Source organism: Schistocerca serialis, chromosome 8 (assembly GCF_023864345.2).
Source record: "Schistocerca serialis cubense isolate TAMUIC-IGC-003099 chromosome 8, iqSchSeri2.2, whole genome shotgun sequence".
NCBI lineage: Eukaryota > Metazoa > Arthropoda > Insecta > Orthoptera > Acrididae > Schistocerca > Schistocerca serialis.
In genome coordinates this window covers 30,472,805-30,498,314 of record NC_064645.1, presented here as the reverse complement: position 1 = coordinate 30,498,314, position 25,510 = coordinate 30,472,805, and the positions used below count along the sequence as shown (strand labels likewise).

Below are 25,510 nucleotides of genomic sequence, written 5' to 3'. Positions count from 1 at the left end.
ATGGATGATATTTCAGGTGACAGCTGTAGACGGGTGCGTAACAGAGTACAATAGGGGCACTCAATTAAAAGGTGTCTTACCGTCCACAGCTGAGAGAAGTGGGGACAAAGTGGGGGAGGATCGCCGCTTAAAAGATGTCGATGGCTAAAAAGACAGTGCCCTATCTGGAGTCTAGTTAAAATTACCTCCTCCCGACGACGCGTTCGGGAGGAAGAGGTCCAAGCACAGGAAAGAGCTTTCACGTCCCGCAATTTACTATGGGGAAGTGTCGACCAATGTGCGTGCCATAAAAGAACAACACGACGACATAAAACGCTCCGTAGATCAGCGAAGGGAACCAATTGAATAGCTGGCCGAAGAAGAGAGACTGCAGCCTTGGCCGCTATATCGGCCGCCTCATTGCCACAGATACCAACATGTCCTGAGAGCCAGAGGAACGCCACAGAGACACCCCACAAATGGAGCATGCGCAGGCAGTCCTGAATCCGGTGGACCAGAGGGTGGACAGGGTAGAGAGCTTGGAGACTGAGGAGAGAGCTGAGAGAATCCGAACAGATAACATACTGTATCTGCTGATGGCGGCGGATGTAGTAGACAGCCTGGAGAACAGTGTAGAGCTCCGCAGTATAAACCGAACACTGGTCGGGAAGCCGAAATCGATTTCAGGTGTCGCCAACAATATAGGCACACCCTACACCAAACGATGTTTTTGAGCCGTCAGTGTAAATAAATGTGGCTTCCTTCATTTGTTCACATAGAGCAGAAAATGCCCGATGATAAACAAGTGAAGGGGTACTATCCTTGGGAAACTGACAAAGGTCACGGAGCAGGCAGGTCCGGGGACGGAGCCAAGGTGGTGCTGTACCCCAAGTTGTCAAGAAAGTTTTAGGAAAGCGGAAGGAAAGAGAATGGAGCAGATGACGGAAGCGGACTCCCGGTGGTAGTAGGGAGGAAGGGCGGCCTGCATACCCTAAATCCAAGGAGGCGTCGAAAAAAATGTCATGGGCCGGATTAGCAGGCAGAGAAGACAGATGGCTAGCATAACGACTTAGAAGGACAGCTCGTCGATTGGACAGCAGAGGTTCAGCAGTCTCAGCATAAAGGCTTTCCACAGGGCTGGTGTAAAAAGCTCCAGACACTAAACGTAATCCATGGTGGTGGATAGAGTCGAGACGCCGAAGAATAGGCGGCTGAGCAGAGGAGTAAACTATGCTGCCATAGTCCAATTTCGAGTGCACTCAGGCGCGATAGAGGCGGAGAAGGACTCGGTCCGCTCCCCAGGAGGTACCATTCAGGACACGGAGGGTGTTTAGGGATCGCAGGCAGCGAGCCGAAAGATAGGAAACGTGGGAGGACCAGCACAGTTTTCTGTCAAACATAAGACCCAAGAATTTAGCGACGTCCGAAAACGGAAGGTTGACAGGTCCTAGATGTAAGGAAGGTGGAAGAAACTCCGTACGACGCCAAAAATTAACACAAACGGTCTTACTGGGAGAAAAGCGGAAGCCTGTTTCGATGCTCCAAGAGTGGAGGCGATCGAGACAGCCTTGAAGACGTCGTTCAAGAAGGCGGTCCGTTGAGAGCTGTAGTAGATCGCAAAATCGTCCACAAAGAGGGAACCCGAGACATCAGGAAGGAGACAATCCATAATTGGATTTATGGCAATGGCAAACAGTACAACACTCAGCACGAAGCCCTGGGGTACCCCGTTTTCTTGGGAGAAAGTACGGGAGAGAGTAGTGTTCACCCGCACTTTAAATGTGCGGTGTGCCCTAAATTCGCGAAGAAAAAGGGGCAACCGACCGCGAAAGCCCCAAGAGAACAGTGTGCGGAGGATGCCTGTCCTCCAACAGGTATCGTATGCTCTCTCCAGATCAAAAAATATTGCAACTGTTTGGCGTTTCCGGAGAAAATTGTTCATGATATAAGTGGAGAGAGCAACAAGATGGTCAACTGCAGAACGATGCTTTTGGAAACCGCATTGGGCAGGTGTTAAAAGACTGCGGGACTCCAGCCACCAAGCTAAACGGCAATTCACCATATGCTCGAAAACCTTACATACACTACTCGTGAGAGAAATGGGGCAATAGCTAGAGGGGAGATGTTTGTCCTTGCCAGGTTTCGGAACAGGAACGACGATAGCTTCCCGCCATCGTCTGGGAAAAGTACTGTCGGTCCAAATTCGATTATAAAGGCGAAGGAGGTAACGCAGACTATGGTATGATAAATGCAGCAACATTTGGATGTGGATACCATACGGTCCTGGGGCGGAGAAGCGAGAAGAAGAGAGTGCATGTTGAAGTTCCCGCATGGAGAAAACAGTATTGTAGCTTTTGCAATTTTGAGAGGAGAAAGCAAGAGGTCGCGCTTCCGCTGCACGTTTCTTCAGGAGAAACGCTGGCGGGTAATTTGAAGAGCTCGAAATCTCAGCTAAGTGTTGACCCAATGAGTTAGAAATTGCGACGGGGTCCACTAATGTATCATGCACGACAGTGGAGGAGGAGGAGGAGGAGGAGGAGGAGATTAGTGTTTAACGTCCCGTCGACAACGAGGCCATTAGAGACGGAGCGCAAGCTCGGGTTAGGGAAGGACGGGGAAGGAAATCGGCCGTGCCCTTTCAAAGGAACCATCCCGGCATTTGCCTGAAAGGATGTAGGGAAATCACGGAAAACCTAAATCAGGATGGCCGGAGACAGGATTGAACCTCACGACAGTGAGCCCAGAGACCGGGGAGAAACTAGGCGCACCTGATAACCGTCGAATCCGACTCCAAACTTCTGAGGAAGGAGTGAAGTTGTTAAATGAGCTAGTAAAGAAGTCCCAGCTCAAATCAGACTGACTGAAAATGGGGGAAGACAAAGCGGTCGTGGGGACGCAGCTTTGTTTCCTGAAGACAGAAGATGACCGGCGAGTAGGATCGTAGGAGGATTGTCAATTCATCCCAATTGGCTCGAATGCCGCAGATATTCCAATGGATAATGGACATAGGGTGGACAGAAAATGGAAGAATGTGACCAAGATTGCCGTCAACTCAATGACTGCTCAGAGCTTGCGACCGACAGCGTGGAACGGCACTCAGCCGAAGGCAAAAGATCCTGATCCATAGGTTGTTCAGGAGCAGCTCCTGCCACCAGCGATCGGCCAGTTGATCGGCTGCCAGCAGGGCGTCTCGGCGACACAGAGACGGTCGAGGGCGGTTACCGCCAGATGGTGCTGTAGATGAGACACGCCGTGGCGGAGGAGGAGAGGAACTGGGTTTCTTATTAGCCTTCTTGGAAACATGATGTTTAGATGAAGGAGGAACCGATGGTTGTGAAGTTGGGGTACGTAAAAAATCTTCACGAGTATGCTCTTTTTTGGATTTCCCGGTGTCTGGCTTTTGGGATCGAGATTTAGCAGAACCCGATGAAGCGTGAGCCATAGATTGAGCAGGTGAAAGTGGGGAGGTTAAACAGGCGATCTTGGCACTGGCCGATGTGACGACCGTGTCACTAAAGGTGAGATCACAAGTCTGCGTGGCCACCTCCTTTGTTGGCCGAGGAGAGGCAAGGACAGTGCTGTATTTTCCTGTCTGAGGCATAGTGGGCTTTCGACTTGCGAATAATTTTCGAGCAGCAAAGGTCGACACCTTTTCCTTCACTCTGATTTCCTGAATGAGCTTTTCGTCTTTAAAAATGGGGCAATCTCGAGAGGAAGCAGCGTGGTCACCCATACAGTTGATGCGGTCACCCATACAGTTGATGCAACGAGGGGATGGAGGTGGACAAGCACCCTCATGGGCATCCCTGCCACACGTAACATATTTGGCCGGGTTGGAGCAGGACTCGCAGGTGTGATTGAACCGCTGGCACCGATAGCAACACGTAGGGTTTGGGACGTAGGGGCGAACGGAAATTATCTCATAGCCCGCTTTTATTTTTGATGGGAGTTGAACTCTGTCAAATGTCAAGAGTGCGGGTTGGAATGATGTTTGTGTAAACCCTTTTCATAACTCTATGAACAGCCGTCACACCCTGGTCAGACAGGTAGTGCTGAATTTCCTCGTCAGACAATCCGTCGAGGGAGCGTGTATAAACAACTCCATGTGAGGAATTTAAAGTCTGGTGCGCTTCAACCCGGACAGGGAAGGTGTGGAGCAGTGAAGTACGCAGCAATTTTTGTGCCTGGAGGGCACTGACTGTTTCTAACAACAAGGTGCCATTCCATAATCTGGAACAAGACTTTACAGGACCTGCAATTGCGTCGACACCTTTCTGAATAATGAAAGGGTTGACCGTAGAGAAGTTGTGACCTTCGCAGACTGAGAAACAACAAGGAACTGTGGCAACGATGGAAGAACTGTCTGTGGCTGGGACTCAGTGAACTTACGCTTGTGAGCAGACATAATGGAAGATGAGGAAACCATTGCGGAACAATCCCCCATGATTAGCAGTGTCTCCGATGGCGTGCTCCTCCCTTGTGCGGGCCCTCTCTGAGGGCAGTCCCGCCTTAGGTGATTGTTCACACCTCAGGTCACACCTCCCGAGAAATGGAAGGAGGGACCAATCGGCACTTTCGGAAGGTATCAGCTCGGGTAATCACCCCTCCCTGGGCCTGGCCGTTACCAGGGGGTACGTACATGTCCTACCTGTCTACCCGGGGTGGGGAATTACGCGTTACCCCATCACCGGCTACGCACGAAAATGCGTGGGTCGCCTTCAGACACACACAGGGAGGAAGAAAGAGAAAGGGAAAAATATAGAAAGGGAAAGGAAAGAAGAGAGGTTTCAAACGCCGCAGCGGAGAAAAGGGTAAAGAGAAGAGGTAAGGAAAAGAGAAGGGTAAAGAGAAGAGGTAAGGAAAAGAGAAGGGTAAAGAGAAGAGGTAAGGAAAAGAGAAGGACAAAGGAAGGATGAAGACACGCATGCAGAGAAGACGAAGAATGAGTTACATTTACGAGCGTCCGTCTCTGGACGTAGGCACAAACCATACTCCCAGAGGGGGAGAATGGGAAGGAAAGAGCCAGAGGTGAGGGGGGGGGGGCGGGGGAGGGGGGGGGGGGGGGCACGAAGATGGGGGATAGGGAAGGGTGCGGAAAAGGAAGGTATGCAGCCCGGAAAGGAAGGAGGGCCACATTAGCTCGGGGTCCCGTGCTTGCTACGCACGTATCCACAAGAGAGTTGTGGACCCCCTGGGGGGAATTTGATTCTATTTTGTAATTACTGAATAGCGTCACATACCCTCTCAACAGACCAGTTTCATTTTTTCTTTTCCTACTACGTGCTTCACTATTTTTTTGCAGTGTGTGTGTGTGTGTGTGTGTGTGTGTGTGTGTGTGGAGAGAGAGAGGGAGTGTGAGAGTGCTCTTTGGTTATCTTCCAGTCAGTTTTTGGAGATTTCAGTCTCACTGCAGCAAATTGTTCCATTTTGTGATGGAATGGAAGAGAGCAGTTCTTTAGTATCCTAGACTATCAGCTGGGAGGATTGCTTTGTCATCAGGTTTCAGGAGGCTGAATATTGCAGAGTGTGAATAACCATGCCACAGCAGATGAGAATACATACCGCAAAGGATTCTTACTGTGTCGCATAGTTGGTCATCACCCACTGAAGTGTGGCTGCTATTCACACATACACCAGATCAACATTGGCTGGCTGGCTCTGAGCACTATGGGACTTAACATCTATGGTCATCAGTCCCGTAGAACTTAGAACTACTTAAACCTAACTAACCTAAGGACAGCACACAACACCCAACCATCACGAGACAGAGAAAATCCCTGACCCCGCCGGGAATCGAACCCGGGAACCCGGGCGTGGGAAGCGAGCACGCTACCGCACAACCACGAGATGCGGGCAGATCAACATTCATCTGGGGAATATGTACAGGGTGCGGCAGTCAAACCCGCATTTTTTAAATGAGTGTAAAATGAACATGGATGGAGATATCAAAATTTTATTCATACAATCTTATTTTACGTTAAAAAGCATATAAGAAACATCAACACATTTTTTTCACTGTTTGAAAATAACATCAGAAAGACGAAGTCCTTCTCGATCACGGCATTCTCGCAGGAGATTTATGAAGCTGCCTATTACATGATGGAGCACACCCTGGGAATTCCCTCGATTTCCAGCCAAATTCTCGCTTTGAGATCACCAACATTATGAGAAGCTGAGGTATGAAGAATGTCCTTAACATTGTTGAATAGCACTCAGCATTCACGGTAACAGATTGCCCTCTTTAGCCCTCAAAAAAATAAGGGCCTATTATTCCTGATGAGGACATTGCACACCAAACTGTTACCTTGTTTGGGTGGAGAAGTTTTTCAAAGAGTTGCTGAGGGTTCTGATGACTCCAATATCTAAAGTCCTGATTGCTCACATATCCACTGAGATGAAAATTTGCCTGATCACTCATCCAGAGGTTGCAAACATGCTCCTCAGTTTCTTCAATCATTTGCAAAAGACTTTCACAGAAATGCTGTCAGACCATGAAGTTGTTATTATTCAAAGCATTAACCAGTTGGATTTTGTATGGGTGATGATGTAAGTGTAACCTCAAAATCCTTTGGACAGTCCTGTCAGAAATTCCAAGCGCAACACACTGTCTATGCACTGATCTATGGGAGCTTCTTCCCACAGCAATTCTTACAGCTTCCACATTCTCGGGAGTACGCACTGTCTTCGCTCTGCCATCTCTTTTCTTTGTTGTTTCGCAGACATCTGCAAAGTTTTCGACCCAAGTTTTTATTGAGTTAACTGGATTAATTTGAAAATGCACCCGGGAACAATGCTGAGCGGCTACGTAGCTACCGCTTTGGTAGAACACTTTCGCTGCATACTACCATCGTTGTTTAGTCCACTGCTCCATGGCTACTGAAATGGTTCAAATGGCTCTGAGCACTATGGGACTTAACATCTGAGGTCATCAGTCGCTACTGAAATGCTGTGTGTTGGGGAACACAGTGGTGACCTTGGTTACTCAACCCCCCCCCCCCCCCCCCCAACTTCCAACCTTCCACGCACTAATAATAAATGCAGGTTTGACTGCCGCACCCTGTAGTAGTAATAGTGGTAGTAGTAGTAGTTGTTGTTTTTGAGTTGTGTTATTGTTTGTTTTAGTCTGAAAACTGATTTGGTGCAGTTCTACACACTAGTCTATTCTATGCAATGTACACAGATGAGCTGTAACATTATAACCACTGCCCACTGCGAGACTGAATGCCACTTGATAGCACTAAGGGTATGCGACGCAGTAAGGAGCAGAGACAATTGGGAAATCACTCTGGTGATGATATGACCTGCAAATGAGGAAATACACTGACATAAAAGGGCTGGTTGCTATGACCCAGCACCTGGGAACAATCATTTTGGGTACCGCGAAGCTGGTCCGCTGTTCACATGCCACTGTGACGAAGCACCTATGGAAAGTGAAGGACGAGTATGCGACAAGGTGTGGACATCAGTGTCACATCATAGGATGCGGAATCAGAGATTTACCCCCACTCCCCCCTCCCCCAAGGCTGTAAATCAGAAATTGACATACTGCAATGTTGGTGCAGTCACAAGTACTTTGAATCACACCTTTCAGTACACACTGGCAAACACAGGGATCGCCACAGACAGCCCCCGTGTGTTCCCATGTCGACCCAACGACATCGTAAATTATGACTGCAGCAGACTTGGTATCACGGGGAATGGACTGTGGATCGACGGAAACTAGTCACCTGGATGGATGAATCTTATTTCTATTTATAATAGGTTTATGGTTGTGTCCAGATATGCTATCATTAAGGCAAACAGCTGTTCGAAACATGCACTGCACCAACAACACATGTCGGTGGGTGCAGCATTATGCTATGGAGGCATTTACCTGGGCTTCTCGGAATATGTGGTAGTAATCGAAGGCACCATGGTATTTAGCAGACCATCTGTATCTCTTCACATTTGAGAACTTCCCCAACAATGATGGCATCTTCCATCAGGCCAACTGTCCTTGTCATAAGGCCAGAATTGTGCTAAGTATCTCTTGCAGATAAGTGTACACATATACTTGTCATTTGCTTTGGTGCTTCGATTCCTCTGCCTTGGTTCCACCTTCACTTGCTGGTTTGGTTCAGTAGCTAACTGAGTGTCACACTAGAAATCCAAAGTCATGAGGTTCAATCTCCAGTCAGTTGTGGGATTTTTTTCCATCACTTACTTTTTCTTTCACCTCTGGTACTGATTTCCATTTCGAAAATTGCAGAGCTGTAGGTCTCCCAATAAACGGATGAGAAAGTCAGTTCAAAGATGAGAGGAAAGCAAGAACATACATCCTCCGGAGCCTGCAATATAGACACTAAATTATGAGCTACAGTACACATGTTTGTGAAAGAGAGTTTCTCAGTTACATTGTGTTTGCAAATGAGACACAATGTTCTCTGGGTAGAATGTGTGAGAGTTGATATCCACTTTTCTGATCTAGCGTTAGCTGAAGATTTCCTGTTTCCTTCTAATGTATTCAGACAGCAGACAGAGACTTGTTTCATCCGTACAATCCGACCAGGAATATAATGCTGGTTCTGCATCTTTAGGCATACTACTTTTTTGCAGTTGATTTTATTAGTCCAAGAAATCTTCTGCAGTTACCAGAAGTTGGAGTGATCCATATAATGTTAACATCTGTGTGTAATGCACACCTCTTTTCAAGGAAGAATGGAGTTCAATATACTGCTGACGATGAGGCCATAAGAGAAAGCACAAAGCTCAAGTTGAGGAAGGAAATCGGCTGTATCTTTTTAAGGGAACCATTCCAGCATTCACCTCATGCAATACAGGGAATCACAGTAAATCTAAATCTCAATGGCTGCATGGTAACTTTAATTGCCTTCTGTCCAAGTGTAATTTTTGTAGTTCTGGTTTGCAAGTTAGTATCTTGTTGACAGTTCTAAGTTTCATTTATGCCACCTTTTCTAAAATCTACTGTATAGGAAAGATATTCTTAGGATTAATGTTGTACTTGTGGTGTCACCGCCAGACACCACACTTGCCAGGTGATAGCCTTTAAATCGGCCGCGGATTAGTATACGTCAGACCCGCGTGTCGCCACTGTCAGTGATTGCAGACCAAGCGCCACCACACGGCAGGTCTAGAGAGACTTACTAGCACTCGCCCCAGTTGTACAGCCGACTTTGCTAGCGATGCTACACTGACAACTACGCTCTCATTTGCCAAGACGATAGTTAGCATAGCCTTCAGCTACGTCAATTGCTACGACCTAGCAAGGCGCCATAGCATTGGATATTATTTTATATTGCGGTTATAACATGTATCGTCAAGAGAGATGTTCTACAATTGTGGATTAAAGTTAAGTATTATATCAACTACGTACTTTATTTGCTACTATTAATTCCCTTAACTGTTCTAGACCTTGCGCCAGCCTGCGTGAGCTTAAGCGCATGCCTTTCGGCTTCCTCTCATTGTGACTTGGCTGTCTTGCCAAGTCACAACATTTTTGGCGATGAGGATGGGATGCCCTTGGACAGCTCGTCCAGGGTCAACGTGCAATGCAAAACGATGCGGCAGCCGCCGCTCCACCACTACCGCAGCCACAACACGCAGCTGCTCCACCTTTTCGTCATTTTGATGCGGCACTGGAAAGCTGGATGGAGTGGTCACGCCAATTTGGATTCCATCTCGCTGCCTACAGAATTCAAGGAAACGAGCGGCAGCCTTTTTTGTTAGCATCCGTCGGGGTGCACACGTACCGTGTGATAGTGAAATTATTTCCCCGACGCGACGTAGCAACTCTGTCCTACAAAGACATTTTGTCTGCATTAGATGCATATTTCAAGGAATCAGTCAATGTAGTTGCAAAAAGGTATACGTTCTTTCGTACAAAACATACAGCCGGTCAAACTAATCGGGAGTGGGTTGCAACCTTGCAAAGCCTTAGTCGGGATTGTGCTTTTGAGTGTGAATGTGGACTCCCTTATTCAGATACTATGGTACATGATGCAATTGCACAGAACATTTCTGATGTTCGTATAAGGGAACAGATTTTGAAACTAGTCAATCCCTCCCTTCAACAAGTGATAGACATATTGGATAGGCAAGACACACTTGACTTTGCTCAGGAAACATTTGAAACTTCGCCAGCCGTGTGTCACATTAACCGGCCCGCCGGGCGAGCTGCACGGAACAGTAAACAGCCCTCGCGCCCGTCCGCGCAGCTGCCGCTAAGCTCTCCGCTAAGTGTGCCGCGCAAGCACGCAAATGCAGTTAAATCATGCCCGCGGTGTGCTACTAGACATTCGCGTGAGAACTGCCCGTCACGCCAAGCTATTTGCTTTTTCTGTAATAAAAAATGACATGTTCAGAGTGTTTGCCAGAAAAACTCCGATCGGACACACACAACCATCCCAGGCCCTTTGCTTCGCGCCGGAATCGGAGTCGAACCAAGAATACTCAGGCTCGTGAACCTTCGCCCATGGACATTCATGTAGTTAATTCCACTCTGCCCAGTGCCACTCTCTCTAACAGTGGCTGTGTTCGTCCCACAAATAGTGTGTGTCAAAATCGACTGAAATCACGTCAAGTCGCAAGTGATTCTGTACCAGTGTCTGTTCCCGTTGCACGAGACAGTTGCTCTTGTCGTCAGCAGGACAATAAACTTTTTGTAGATTTGGACATTCATGGTCACGTGATACCATTCCAGCTCGATACCGGAGCTGCAGTTTCATTGATCAATAAAGACACGTACAAACAACTGGGCACACCTCTGTTGCGTGCCGCAAATGTTAAGCTAACTACATATTCCGGTCACATGATCCCTGTGTTAGGACAGTGCAGCCTTCTTGCAACATACAAGGGACAAACAAAACTTGTGTCATTTTACGTTCTTCGTTCTTCTTCCGCAGTGAACTTGTTTGGTTTAGATTTATTTCAGTTGTTTAACTTGTCTACAGTAAATCAGGTCCTATCAGTGAACCAATCTGGACCTTCAGCCAGTGTTTCTCATCTATGTGAAGAATTTGCAGACATTTTTGCACCGGGCCTTTGTTGCGCTAAGAACTATGAAGCACATTTGGAACTGAAAGTAAACGCGCAACCGAAATTTTTCAGAGCGCGCAATGTTCCTCACGCATTGCGTGATGAGGCCGCAAGAACATTAAATGATTTGGAATCACAAGGTGTGATTGAACGTGTGCAGGCTTCTCTCTGGGCATCACCCTTAGTAAATTTGCCAAAACCTTCCGGAAAATTGAGACTTTATGTGGACTTCAAGGCTACGGTGAATCCACAACTAGTGATTGCAACTTATCCTTTACCCCGCCCGGGTAAATATTTTTCGAAGTTGGACCTCGCAGATGCGTACTTGCAAATACCAGTGGACGACGAATCCCAGCGCGTCTTGGTGGTTAACACGCATCTTGGTTTGTATTGATTCAAAAGATTGCCATTCAGGTGTGCATCCGCCCCTACATTGTTTCAGCAATATTTACAAACTGTTTGTGCGTCGGTCCCTACTGCAGCAAACTATCTGGACGATATTGTGATCTCCAGCAAGACAGAAGAAGAACATTTAGCCAATCTCAGAACATTATTTCAGGTCTTGCGACAAAATGGTCTTCGCTTGCGGAAGGACAAATGTGTGTTTTTTGCTTGGGACTTACCCTATCTGGGCCATGTACTCAATGCCCAGGGCATACATCCTAGTCCAGAGCACCTCCGTGCCATACAAGACTTGCCTTCGCCGCAGAATTTGAAGCAGCTACAGAGTGTGCTGGGAAAAATTAATTATTACAATAAATATATCCCACACGCCTCTTCCATTTCAGCTCCGCTTTATCGCTTACGCCATAAAGGTGTTCCGTTCGTCTGGACGACGGAATGCGAACGCGCCTTTCGCCAGTTGAAATCGGCGTTGTTTTCTAATACTTGCCTTACGCCATTCGATCCCCAGAAACCCCTTTTGTTGATGGTAGATGCATCAGATTTCGGGATCGGTGCTGTGCTTGCGCACAAAGATGGATCGCATGATCGCCCTATCGCCTTTGCGTCCAAATTGCTTTAGTCTGCGCAAAGAAATTATTCACAGATCGAGAAAGAAGCTTTGGCTCTCATATTTGGTGTTACTAAGTTTCATGATTTCTTGTATGGTCGTCACTTTACCATCATCACAGACCACAAGTCTTTGACATCGCTTTTTCATCCGAACAAGCCTGTACCGCCACGTACAGCGCAGAAATTCATTCGCTGGTCTATTTTCCTCTCGCAGTACCGCTACGATATCTTGTATCGGTCCACTGCTAAGCACGGCAACGCTGATGCGTTGTCCCGTTTGTCTGTTGCTGAGGATAGAGCATTCGATTCCTCCGAACTTGCTTGCATGTTCATTGATGCGGAAACCGATGATGTGGTCGAATCTTTTCCGATTGATTTTTGTCGTGTAGCTACAGCCACAGCTGCTGACCCTGTCCTTATACCGTTTTGCGTTTTGTTGCTACGCAATGGCCCTTGTCAAGGTCACGGATCGAGGATCCGTTGGTTTGCCGATTTTTTGCTCACAAGGAGAGACTTTTTGTTCGACGTGGTGTTTTGCTGTTGCGTTCTGATAATGATCAGTCCAGGGTCGTAGTCCCACGTTCGTTACAGTCCTCTGTCTTACGGCTTCTCCACCATGGACATTGGGGTATAGTGAGAATGAAACAATTTGCTCGTCAGCACTGTACTTGGTTCGGAATCGATGCTGCGATTACGAATATGTGCTCTTCTTGCATGGCGCGTGCCGAACAACAATCCGCACCGCCGTGGAAATTCTTTGCATGGCCAAAAGCCACTTCCCCTTGGCAACACTTACACATCGATTTTGCTGGTCCATTCTGGAATGCTCGATGGTTGGTTGTGGTAGATCCGTTCAGTAATTTTCCTTTTGTTGTCCGGATGTCTTCCACGGTGTCATCTGCCACCATCCAAGCGTTATCCGCTATCTTTTGTATAGAAGGTCTTTCACAGACTATTGTTTCCGACAATGGCCCACAATTCATGTCCGCAGAATTTCAGTCATTCTGCAAGGCCAATGGGATTCAACATCTGACATCCGCGCCGTTTTCGCCTCAGTCAAACGGTGCCGCTGAACGATTGGTCCGGACTTTCAAGTCCCAGATGTTGAAGTTGAAAGAGTCACATTCTCGGGAGGACGCGTTATTGCTCTTCTTGTCCTCGTATTGCTCTCAGCCCCGAGATGGTCGCTCGCCGGCTGAGTTGCTCCACGGTCGTCCTCATCGAACCATGATGTCTTTGCTGCATCCGCCGCATCAGGTTCCTGTGCAGCGGCAGACGCCTGCTTTTGCTCCAGGTGACGTTGCATACTATCGCAACTATCAGGGTTCACGGCGTTGGCTCGCAGGGCGCATTCTTTGCTGCCTCGGCCGCGCTATGTATTTGGTTTTGGGGGCCTCTGGTGAGGTGCGTCGGCATCTCAATCAGCTGCGCCTCTGACGTCGCACGGGTTCCGCCGCTCCCCGTCTGCTTTCAGCGACGGTGCTGTCCGGTCAGCGCCCTGGGGACCCATCTACTGGCTCGCCTCATCCCCAGGTGTTACTGACGCTGCCTTCCATTTTGCCCCATGGCGATGCGCCGCCGCCGCCTGTTCTTCCGCCGGCGACGCCCTCGGTGGACGCTTCGCTGCAGCCGCCGAGCGCCTCCCTGGGTTGCGCGCCGCTGTTCGCTTCCCGTGACCAGCTGTCCTCCGACATGGAACTCTTGCCCACTCCGGACCAGATGTCGTCTTCGCCCGTCGGGTACCCCGACGTGATTGAGGTTGACCCTTCGGCCCCTCCAGTCTCTCTAAGGGCGCATACACCACATGTTGGCGTGCACCCTGGATTAGGTTTTCAGGCGTTTCCTAGCTCCCCTCAGACCGATTGGCCGGGTGCGGGTGGCACAGCCTCGCCTGTTGTTAGGCTCCCCACCTCGTCACATACGTCAACATGGGGTCCTCCCCACGGCGGGCGGAAGCCTTATAACACAACCGTACGCCGATTTGCGGGGGAGGAATGTGGTGTCACCACCAGACACCACACTTGCCAGGTGGTAGCCTTTAAATCAGCCGCGGTCCGTTAGTATACGTCGGACCCGCGTGTCGCCACTGTCAGTGATTGCAGACCAAGTGCCACCACACGGCAGGTCTAGAGAGACTTACTAGCACTCGCCCCAGTTGTACAGCCGACTTTGCTAGCGATGCTACACTGACAACTACGCTCTCATTTGCCTAGACGATAGTTAGCATAGCCTTCAGCTACGTCAATTGCTACGACCTAGCAAGGCGCCATAGCATTGGATATTATTTTATATTGCGGTTATAACATGTATCGTCAAGAGAGATGTTCTACAATTGTGGATTAAAGTTAAGTATTATATCAACTACGTACTTTATTTGCTACTATTAATTCCCTTAACTGTTCCAGACCTCGCGCCAGCCTGCGTGAGCTTAAGCGCGTGCCTTTCGGCTTCCTCTCATTGTGACTTGGCTGTCTTGCCAAGTCACAACAGTACTTCCATGTGTTTAATTGAGCTGTTTCCCTTTTTATGATTCATATTTCAACATCCGATTCAGTCGTCATATTCGAGTGTTACAAGCTGTGCTATGTGTAGCTGCTGTCTGTACTCCAACTTGATTAGAGTCCAGGTAGCAAGTACACGCAACACAACTCTCAGCATTCAAATAAGATGACTGGGTAGGTCACTGATATATGGGACACAAAAATAGAAACAGCTCGACTGAACACTCGAAGAGTACGCTGTTCATCAATCGCACCAAGAAAACATGATACATACACTTACATGCGAGAACTTTTATGAATCACATTGTAAGACTGAAGAATACCAAAACAAATTTTAAAATATTTTGCTGTGTCTATTTCCAAAGCATTTCTTCTAAATTTTCAAAACAGTCGTGAATTATGTGCTACTCTTAAAAAAACCTAATTCTTTCACTACCTACCTAAACCTAATTCTTTTACTGAAGTGTATAAGTAAAAAAGCAGTGTTAAAGTGGTGGATAGTTTGTCATCTCTACTAACAATAAAACATTAGCAGTTTGTCTGATTACTGCAAAAAGCACACAATTTTTATAGCCAAGTACAAAGAACTAGGCTTGACACTGAAAACATTAAATGATATTCGTTATGCAGGGGATGATGCGCACCATGAGTAGCAGCTAGAAGTTCCTCTTTAGTCCACGCCTGCTCTGCAAGAAGGACTGCAGAATAGTACACAGCATGCTGGTATGGTTGCTCAGCTTCAAAATTCTTCAATCCACGAATATACTGAAAAAGGTGCAAATTATATTTTCCTTTAAATAAATTATTACATATATTTGAAAAAGCAATAATAAAACAAGTTGTCATTGATATGAATTAATTTCTGCAGAAAAAATTACAAGACAATGTCAACCTCCACAGTTTATTATGCCACAGCCTACATCATGCTCCAAAGGAGAGTTGTGATAATCATGAAACATATGTGTTGAATGGGTTGTAACACAAGAGGTACATCATAACAATGATTTTGATAACTTGATCATGTGCTGAAAGATTTCTCAGAATTATTGTTATTCAAATTTTAAAGAGACTAAGAATATCAAACATCACCTCTCAAAGGTCGCACTGTGTTTATTTGCCAAGGAGAATTTTAATTTAGTTTTATGGCATGCTGATAACTATTACTTCACCCTGTCTAATCACAACCTAATACAACACAAATTTTGCGCACACATGCGTTTCGCCTCTATTGTTTGCAAGATATCTTCAGTGGCTTGGAATATGTGCATATTTTTGTTTATATTATTTCGTTTACATTTATGATGTTGTAGGCTGAGGTTATAAATAGTTCTGGCACTTTTTGCTTTTCTGCGATTTAGTAATGATTTAAAGTTCTATTTACAGATTTCGTGGGTGCTGATATGAATTTGTTTTAATATAGCTGCATGTACAAACTGATTTTCTATCTTATCATTTCTTTTATTAAGTTTAGTAGAGTATCTATACCGATATAAGTCCGATCATTTATCACATGTTAATAGTCAGCAGTGGCTTTATGGATACGGTAGTTTTCCTGCATTTGTGTAAGATGTTTGTTGTTGTTTATTCTAATTATTTTCATATCTTGATTCATGTTTGTAGGATGGTGGCTCTCGTGTTGTGTGTGTTCTGCAAATATGAAATGCTTTGTTTCATACTTCCAACACCTAATGTGTTCTTTGCAACATCTTTTAAAATTTCTGCATATTATGTCTATGGAATCTGCATCACAACATTGACATTCAATTTTCTGTATTCATGATCCCTAAAATTTTTCCCTCTTGATTGTTGGCTGGCTGAAGTTAGTTTGGAGGATATGCAGTGGGTTTGAGGCTTCAGAGCTTTGCTGCATTCTGGACATGTAGGATGTGTTACAAAATACACATATTTGATACAAATACATTCAAAACATCTAAAATGCAGGAAAACTGTTTTCTGAGATGCCAGCAATGTGTGAGAGTGCGTGTGCGCGTGGGGCGAGGGGCGGGGGGGCACAAGAAATGAAATGACATGTCTTGTGGCTAGGGCCTCCCATTGGGTAGACAGGTAGACTGGTCACCTGGTGAAAGTCTTTCTAGCTGATGCCACTTGAGCAACTTGCGTGTCGATGGGGATGAGATGATGATCACAACACAACACCCAGTCCCTGAGTGCAGAAAATCTCTGACCTAGCCGGGAATCAAACCGGGGCCCCTTTGCATAACATTCTGTGCACTGACCACTCAGCTATCGAGGTCCGGTGTGTGTGTGTGTGTGTGTGTGTGTGTGTGTGTGTGAAAAAAAGCACTGAACAGTCAACAACACTGTCCAAACACAAGATCGAAACCAGTGTTCAATTCCTAGTCCTGTGAAAATGAACTTTTAAATGGCAGAAAGCATATGAAGATCAGCTATAGAAAGGAAAAAGAACACTTTTAGATCAGCATCCCTGAACCTACACCTAGAATTATTATATCATCACAGAAAATCAAAAAGTTCCAGAACTGTTTATAACCTCAATAAACAATGGCCTAAACGTAAACTAACCAGTATAAACAAGAACATGTACATATTCCATGCCACTGACAATGCCTCAAGAATAATAAAGATGAAATGCATGTAGCACAAACACTGTGTTTTATTGAATAGCGATTAGCCAGCCCTAAATAATATTTATCAACGTACATTAATATTATAGCCACTGACAACGAAAGGACTACAAAATTTGAAGATGTTAGCTTAGTTCCTTTGGTTGTAATATCACCTTAACAGCAAAACCCTTAGAGAAATAGCACTGAGTTTGGTTAGACAAGGGGCTGGTGTTGGGACCTGCAAATATATCTTACTGGTGTATGTCTGACGCAATAAATGAAATTCCCAAAAATCCAACATCAGTATGGTCAGACCTATATGGCTCCTGTTCTCTCCGAATACAAACTTACAGAAATATGCTGTGCATCTTACCCATGCCACAGAGAACAGGTATAAGACCTATTCATATACTATGGATCCCATTTCAAATGGTTTATATTCGCTGATGAAGCCAGAATCACAAATCTGGACTACAAAACCTCTGTTCTCTGAATTTTGTTTGCATTAAGTTAGTGCTTACAAAGAAATTTTGATGTACAACTGAAAGAACTCTTAAAGAATAAACAAAAAGGTGTGCCTGATTAAGAGCTATGATTATACATTCTTTTCTCCTTATAATTCCAGTTGCACAGAGCCAAAACTGCACAACATAAAATATCTCTCATCATCTATAGCATTCATATGGGGCTCACATTCCATTAACGAAGGTATACTGAGATGTTTCAAGTTTAATACATTCCTTGAAGACCTTGAAAATGACAAAAACGACAGATAGGTCAAAATATTGTAAAGTTTAATTTTTCAGATCTCTCTCTCTCTCTCTCTCTCTCTCTCTCTGTCTCTGTGTGTGTGGAGGGGGCACATCATACATGTGATTTTGTTTTCACATAATAAAATAATAAAGACACATCATGCATGTAATTTCGTTTTCACGTAATGAAGACATTCAAAATGTTATACAGCTAATATAACTTATATTTAGGTAAAGTGAAAACAAACCTACATGCTCCTTTAAAATATCAAATCTTTTTGGGTCTATTTTGAAATTGGTTAGCTTCTCCACTATTTTATCCAACAGAACATGCTGCTTGTTATTGTATCCGCCAATACCAAGCTGTAAGGGAAAAAAGTGTTGCATATAAAGACTAGAAGTTGTAAAAATAATGCAATACATACAACAATAATTTCAGATTCTACATATCACTCCCAGTTTATTGAAACAGTCACTTAATTGAAAATGTATGTAGACTCACTCTAAACTGTTATCATAATGTTCAGAATATAGCCATATACTCACTATCATTCCATATTTAGTGTTTGATAACTCCCATCGCAGACCGGCAAGTTCAGCAGCATAGGCATATTCATTCAGGGCGTCTTTAAACAGCAACACAAACATATATGTCATGTTGCAACTTACAGGGTCTAAATAGGCCAGAGGGCTGCAATAGTATGATACATTTAACATGAATAGCTTATTTCAATAATTATTGATGACAATACACTAAAATTAGATCAAGGTTCAGCCTCTCTCATTTAAAGTAGTTTATTTGACAACAATCAATGAAAGAACGAAGGTCTGAGGTTCAATCACAAGAAGGTTCTCGGAGGTTTTCTGTCATTTATTCCTTCTTCCATCCCGAATAGTGGTTTTTATATGTGAAGAATGACAAGATGCACAATGCTTCATGGTCCACAGTAAAACGCAGGTCTCTCCTGCAACTTGCTGGATAAGTTAGAGCAAAGGTCAAAGGAAGATGAAGGGATACCATCTCAAACATGACAGGACCTAGTAAAGCACTGCAGTGTTTAAACCAATCTTCAGATTGAGGACAGTTTTCCCTTTGTATAAATGGTTTATTTGGAAACAATCACAAGAATTTCATATCAAAATTAATACTGTTCACATTGCAATTTCCATAGCCACTGATGTGGAAAAACTTTACGCTCTAAAACTTCCATTTATTTCATATAAATGAGTTCGTCAGTTTCGAGAGGTGTCATGCCACACAACAATTAAATTTCATAGGTGACACAAAAAACTTTATTATACCCCTGAGAAATGGTGGTGCTTCATGATGTATGAGAATTGTGTTGTGAATGAAAACTTTTTACTGTAGATTCCAGGGGAGGAGAGGAGGGCAATCACCACCTCTTGCTGCTGCCCCCTACCCCCAGCAAACACCCATGATGTCAACCCACAAATCTGAGGGGCATGAAGCTCTTTTTGTATCAACTTCTCCACATTTCATTTCGTTTTACTTTTTTATGTTCCTCTGTAATTCCAGATGAGGGAATCTTTGACAGCAAGAAGCCTAGATACATCAACTATTCTTATCTCTGTTCATCCCTCCATCACTTCTTTTTTAGATATTTACAGAAGCTCGTTTTATGTTTAGCACTGTATAGGCCCACTTAAAGCAGCCAAAGCGTTAATAACAAGAATGACAATAATATTTTAAAGTTTCATTACAGCTGATTCAAATTCTTTTTAGGTACTACTTCCTGTAACATCCAATATACGAGGGTCACTCCAAAAGAAATGCACACTATTTTAGTAAAAATGCAGTTTCCATTCTGCATGTGTGAAAGTTTTACAGTGTGTAGATACATCCTTCCCACTTGTTTTCAAACCCAGTTCAACCTGTTCCCGCGAGTGGCGCCGTCACAGCATGTCTTCAAGATGGCTGCTACACTTGATGTTCGTTAGAAGCAACGTGCTGTCATAGAATTCCTGTGCTGTGAAAACGAGACAGTGGGAAACATCCACAAGAGATTGAAGAAGGTGTACGGAGATGCTGCTGTCGATCGCAGTACAGTTAGTCGGTGGGCAAGCAGGTTATGTGATGAAAGCGGGCATGGCAATTTTGAGGACTGTTCTCGCAGTGGCAGGCCTCATACTGCGCATGCTCCAGACAATGTACAGAGAGTTAACAAATTGGTGACTGCTGACAGACACATCACAGTTAACGAATTGTCATGCTACGTTGGGAAAGGGGAAGGAAGTGCTTGCAGAATGCTGAAAGTGTTGGCGCTAAAAAAGGTTTGTGCCAGGTGGGTTCCCAAGATGTTGACAGTGGCTCACAAAGAAACAAGAAAAACAGTATGCAGCGAACTTTTGGAACAGTACGAGAATGGTGAAGATGAATTTCTTGGAAGAATTGTGACATGTGATGAAACATGGCTCCATCATTTGTCACCAGAGGCGAAGAGGCAATCAATGGAGTGGCATCAAGCAAATTCACCCAAGAAAAAAATATATTCTAAACCACACCTTCTGCTGGAAAAGTTATGGCTATGGTGTTTTTCGATTCTGAAGGACTCTTGCTTGTGGACATAATGCCAAGTGGAACCACCATAAATTCTGATCCGTATGTGATGACACTGAAGAAACTTCAAGCTCGACTGAGTCATGTTCGACCACATCGGCAAAAGCAGGATGTTTTGCTGTTGCACGACAATGCACAGCCACATGTCAGTCAAAAAACCATGGAAGCGATCACAAAACTTGGATGGACAACACTGAAACACCGGCCTTTACAGTCCTGACCTGGCTCCATGTGATTATCTTTTTGGGGAACTGAAAGACTCTTTTTGTGGAACAAGGTTTGTAGATGTTGACTCCCTTGTGCATGCTGCCAAACAGTGGCTCCAACAGGTTGGTCCAGAATTTTACCGAGTGGGTATACAGGTGCTGGTTCTAAAATGGTGTAAGGCAGTTGAGAGGAATGGAAATTATGTGGAGAAATGAAAATATTGTTCCTAAAGGATGTATCTACACACTGTAAAACTTCCAAACACGTAGAATAAAAGATGGATAAAAAAATAAAATAAAATAGTGTGCATTTCTTTTGGAGTGACTCTCGTAAATAAATTTCTTCAGAAAAAACAGACAAACTGGCAAAACACAAAATGAATAGAACAACGAATAGCGTGGGAAACTAATATAGGAAAATGGGTAAAAGCTGAGGCACAATGAAAAATAAAATATGAGGTTAGCATATTGGGCCACCGAGCTGCCATGTAAACTTTTGCTAATGGTGTCATTTTGCTGCAGTATAGTGCGACATCTCTCTCCTGTATATCAGTTTCCATGGCCGTATAGTCACTATTTATCACTCAAGTAGACCCATTTCAGTCCTCTAATTAAGGAAAAATTTCTGGTAGTATCAGGAATTGAACCTGGACCCTCCACATAGCAGTCAGACAAGTTGACCTCTTAACTATGGAGGTTGGCATGGAAAGTAAAAGCAGAACTGAAACAGTGTTTTCCACAGATAGTTGAAGAAACGACACATGACAAGCAGGAAGTTTTGTCTCCTTACATAATTAAGAGACAGTGATGTTAACTGGCTTTATTTAGGACACATTCACAAACAAAACTGACTACATTGTTGATAAATTCACCCTTTATTGAGCTAATATAAATAAAATAAAAACAATTCATACACACAGAATTTTTCATAGTAATATTAAAAAAACACCTTGTTACTCTTTATCTTTTGTAGAATATATAGCTTCTTGCCTTGTTCAAAGATCGGCCTTTAAGGAGTAATCTATTTCCCACTTCTCACAGCTTCACTGAACATTTTATGGCAAGCTTAACTGTGCTCTTCAACATACTGGGCCCACACTGTCTCATTAGTGGACTATAATTGTTCTTTTACAACAAATCAAACATTTCTCAATATTTCACACTATTATATCCATTACTGCACTCATTTCGAACATAAACCTACACTTATATTGTACACAGCTGACGTTTTGTTTATGCATCAGTTTTCACTAACCTCTCTGGCAGGCTGCTAGAATATGCTAAATGAATGTCTCATTACTATTAGGTCTTAATTCTAAATGAAAATTAAGAAGATAATATTAACAGTATCTTAGATGTATGAGCCATCAAAACATGAACAACTGAAGCAAAAAATTACAGTAAAAGATATAGTGGCCATTATGTCCCCCCACCCTTACTCTCAAGTTTGTGTAAACACTGCAGAGCTTTACTATACATGTCTTCATTGACAGGGTATGCCATTTCATTCCCACATAAAAATCAATTCATTCATCCAGTTACTTGGGAATTTACGTTTAATCTGAAAATCTGAGTAACGTTGTGCAGTGGTGCAGGAACTAGACTGACATTTACAAGGATAGTGGTTTATGTACATATTCGGCTATTCAACTTATAGTATCCTGGTGTTTCCTTAAAACGCAATGTGGCAACTGTCACAATGGTTTCTTTGGTAGTGACACAGCCAGTCTTTTCTATCCTACATCTACATCTACATGACTACTCTGCAATTCACATTTAAGTGCTTAGCAGAGGGTTCATCGAACCACAATCATACTATCTTTCTACCATTCCACTCCCGAACAGTGCGGGAAAAACAAACACCTAAACCTTTCTGTTCGAGCTCTGATTTCTCTTATTTTATTTTGATGACATTCCTACCTATGTAGGTTGGGCTCAACACAATATTTTCGCATTCGGAAGAGAAAGTTGGTGACTGAAATTTCGTAAATAGATCTCACCGCGACGAAAAACGTCTTTGCTTTAATGACTTCCGTCCCAATTCACGTATCGTATCTGACACACTCTCTCCCCTATTACATGATAATACATAATGAGCTGCCCTTTTTTTGCACCCTTTCGATGTCCTCCTTCAATCCCACCTGATAAGGATCCCACACCGCACAGCAATATTCTAACAGATGACGAACGCGTGTTGTGTAAGCTGTCTCTTTAGTAGACTTGTTGCATCTTCTAAGTGTCCTGCCAATGAAACGCAACCTTTGGCTCGCCTTCCCCACAATATTATCTATGTGGTCTTTCCAACTGAAGTTGTTCGTAATTTTAACACCCAGGTACTTAGTTGAATTGACATCCTTGAGAATTGTACTATTTATCGAGTAATCGAATTCCAACAGATTTCTTTTGGAACTCATGTGGATCACCTCACACTTTTTGTTATTTACCGTCAACTGCCACCTGCCACACCATATAGCAATCTTTTCAAAATCGCTTTGCAACTGATACTGGTCTTCGGATGACCTTACTAGACGGTAAATTACAGCATCATCTGCGAACAACCTAAGAGAACTACTCAGATTGTCACCCAGGTCATTTATATAGATCAGGAACAGCAGAGGTCCCAGGACACTTACCTGGGGAACACCTGATATCACTTCAGTTTTACTCGATGATTTGCCGTCTATTACTACGAACTGCGACCTTCCTGACAGGAAATCACGAATCCAGTCGCACAACTGAGACGATACCCCATAGGCCTGCAGCTTGATTAGAAGTCGCTTGTGAGGAACGGTGTCAAAAGCTTTCCGGAAATCTAGAAATACGGAATCAACATGAGATCCCCTGTTGATAGCGGCCACTACTTCGTGCGAATAAAGAGCTAGCTGCGTTGCACAAGAACGATGTTTTCTGAAACCATGCTGATTACGTATCAATAGATCGTTCCCTTCGAGGTGATTCATAATGTTTGAATACAGTATATGCTCCAAAACCTTACTGCAAACCGACGTCAATGATATAGGTCTGTAGTTCGATGGATTACTCCTACTACCCTTCTTAAACACTGGTGCGACCTGCGCAATTTTCCAATCTGTAGGTACAGATCTGTCGGTGAGCAAGCTGTTGTATATGATTGTTAAGTAGGGACCTATTGTATCTGCGTAACCTGAAAGGAACCCAATCGGTATAAAATCTGGACCTGAAGACTTGCACCATATCAAGCTATTTGAGTTGCTTCGCAACCCCTAAGGTATCTACTTCTAAGAAGCTCATGCTAGCAGCTGTTCATGTTTCAAATTCTGAAATATTCCATTCGTCTTCCCTGGTGAAGGAATTTCGGAAAACTACATTCAATAACTCCGCTTTAGCGGCACAGTCGTCGGTAACAGTACCATCGGCATTGCGCAGCGAAGGTATTGACTGCGTCTTGCCGCTTGTGTACTTTACATACGACCAGAATTTCTTCGGATTTGCTACCAAATTTCGAGACTGTTTTGTTGTGGAACCTCTTAAAGGCATCTCGCATTGAAGTCCGTGCCAAATTTCATGCGTCTGTAAATTTTAGCAATCTTCGGGATTTCGCGTTCTTCTGAACTTCGCATGCTTTTTCCGTTACCTCTGCAACAGCGTTTGGACCTGTTTTGCGTACCACGGGGGATCAGTTCCATCTCTTACCAATTTATGAGGTATGAATCTCTCAATTGCTGTTGCTACTATATCTTTGAATTTGAGCCACATCTCGTCTACAATTGCATAGTCAGTTCGGAAGGAATGGAGATTGTCTCTTAGGAAGGCTTCTATTGACACTTTATCCGCTTTTTTAAATAAAATTATTTTACGTTTGTTTCTGGTGGATTTGGAAGAAACGGTATTGAGCCTAGCTACAACGACCTTGTGATCACTTATCCCTGTATCAGTCATGATGCTCTCTATCAGCTCTGGATTGTTTGTGGCTAAGAGGTCAAGTGTGTTTTCGCAACCATTTACAATTCGCGTGGGTTCGTGGAGTAACTGCTCGAAATAATTTTCGGAGAAAGCATTTAGGACAATCTCAGAAGATGTTTTCTGCCTACCACCGGTTTTGAACAAGTATTTTTGCCAACATATCGAGGGAAGGTTGAAGCCCCCACCAACTATAACTGTATGAGTGGGGTATTTATTTGTTACGAGACTCAAATTTTCTCTGAACTGTTCAGCAACTATATCATCGGAGTCTGGGGGTCGGTAGAAGGAGCCAATTATTAACTTAGTTCGGCTGTTAAGTATAACCTCCACCCATACTAATTCGCACGGAGTATCTACTTTGACTTCACTACAAGATAAACCACTACTGACAGACAGACACACAGACTCCACCACCAGTTCTGCCTAATCTATCTTTCCTGAACACCGTCTGAGACTTCATAAAAATTTCTGCAGAACTTATTTCAGGCTTTAGCCAGCTTTTTGTACGTATAACGATTTCAGCTTCGGTGCTTTCTATTGGCGCTTGAAGCTCAGGGACTTTCCCAGCACAACTACAACAATTTACAACTACAATTCCGACTGTTCCTTGATCCAAGCACGTCCTTGGACTATCTGAGCTCTAATGACACCACTGACATGCTTTTTCAGTCACAATCAAAAAGAACACGGTGTAACACCCCAAACAGCTATCCAGATTTCGATTGCCCGTGTATTCCCTAAATTGTTTTAACCTGTGCTCCATCCATAAATGATCTCCTCCTCATCCTCAATTGTGTGCTAAATTCTAGTTTCCCTTCCTCCTTTATTCTTAGTTTGAACAAAAGCAACATTCAGTGAGAGATATACAAACACTTGGCAAAGGTAATTTCATACATAAGCAACTGAGTTATGATTC

The 25,510-nt window shown here is 44.2% G+C and overlaps 1 protein-coding gene across 1 annotated transcript in view; it reads right to left on the bottom strand.

The window, feature by feature from the left end:
- Window positions 1-25,510, bottom strand: part of LOC126416083 (insulin-degrading enzyme) — a 186,671-nt gene that overhangs the window by 57,831 nt on the left and 103,330 nt on the right. The window contains exons 13-15 of the mRNA XM_050083571.1: window positions 18,415-18,559; window positions 18,121-18,231; window positions 15,173-15,293 (exon numbers count right to left, since the gene is read on the bottom strand). Coding sequence (XP_049939528.1) covers window positions 15,173-15,293; window positions 18,121-18,231; window positions 18,415-18,559 — 377 coding nt within the window. The remainder of the gene's footprint in view (window positions 1-15,172; window positions 15,294-18,120; window positions 18,232-18,414; window positions 18,560-25,510) is intronic.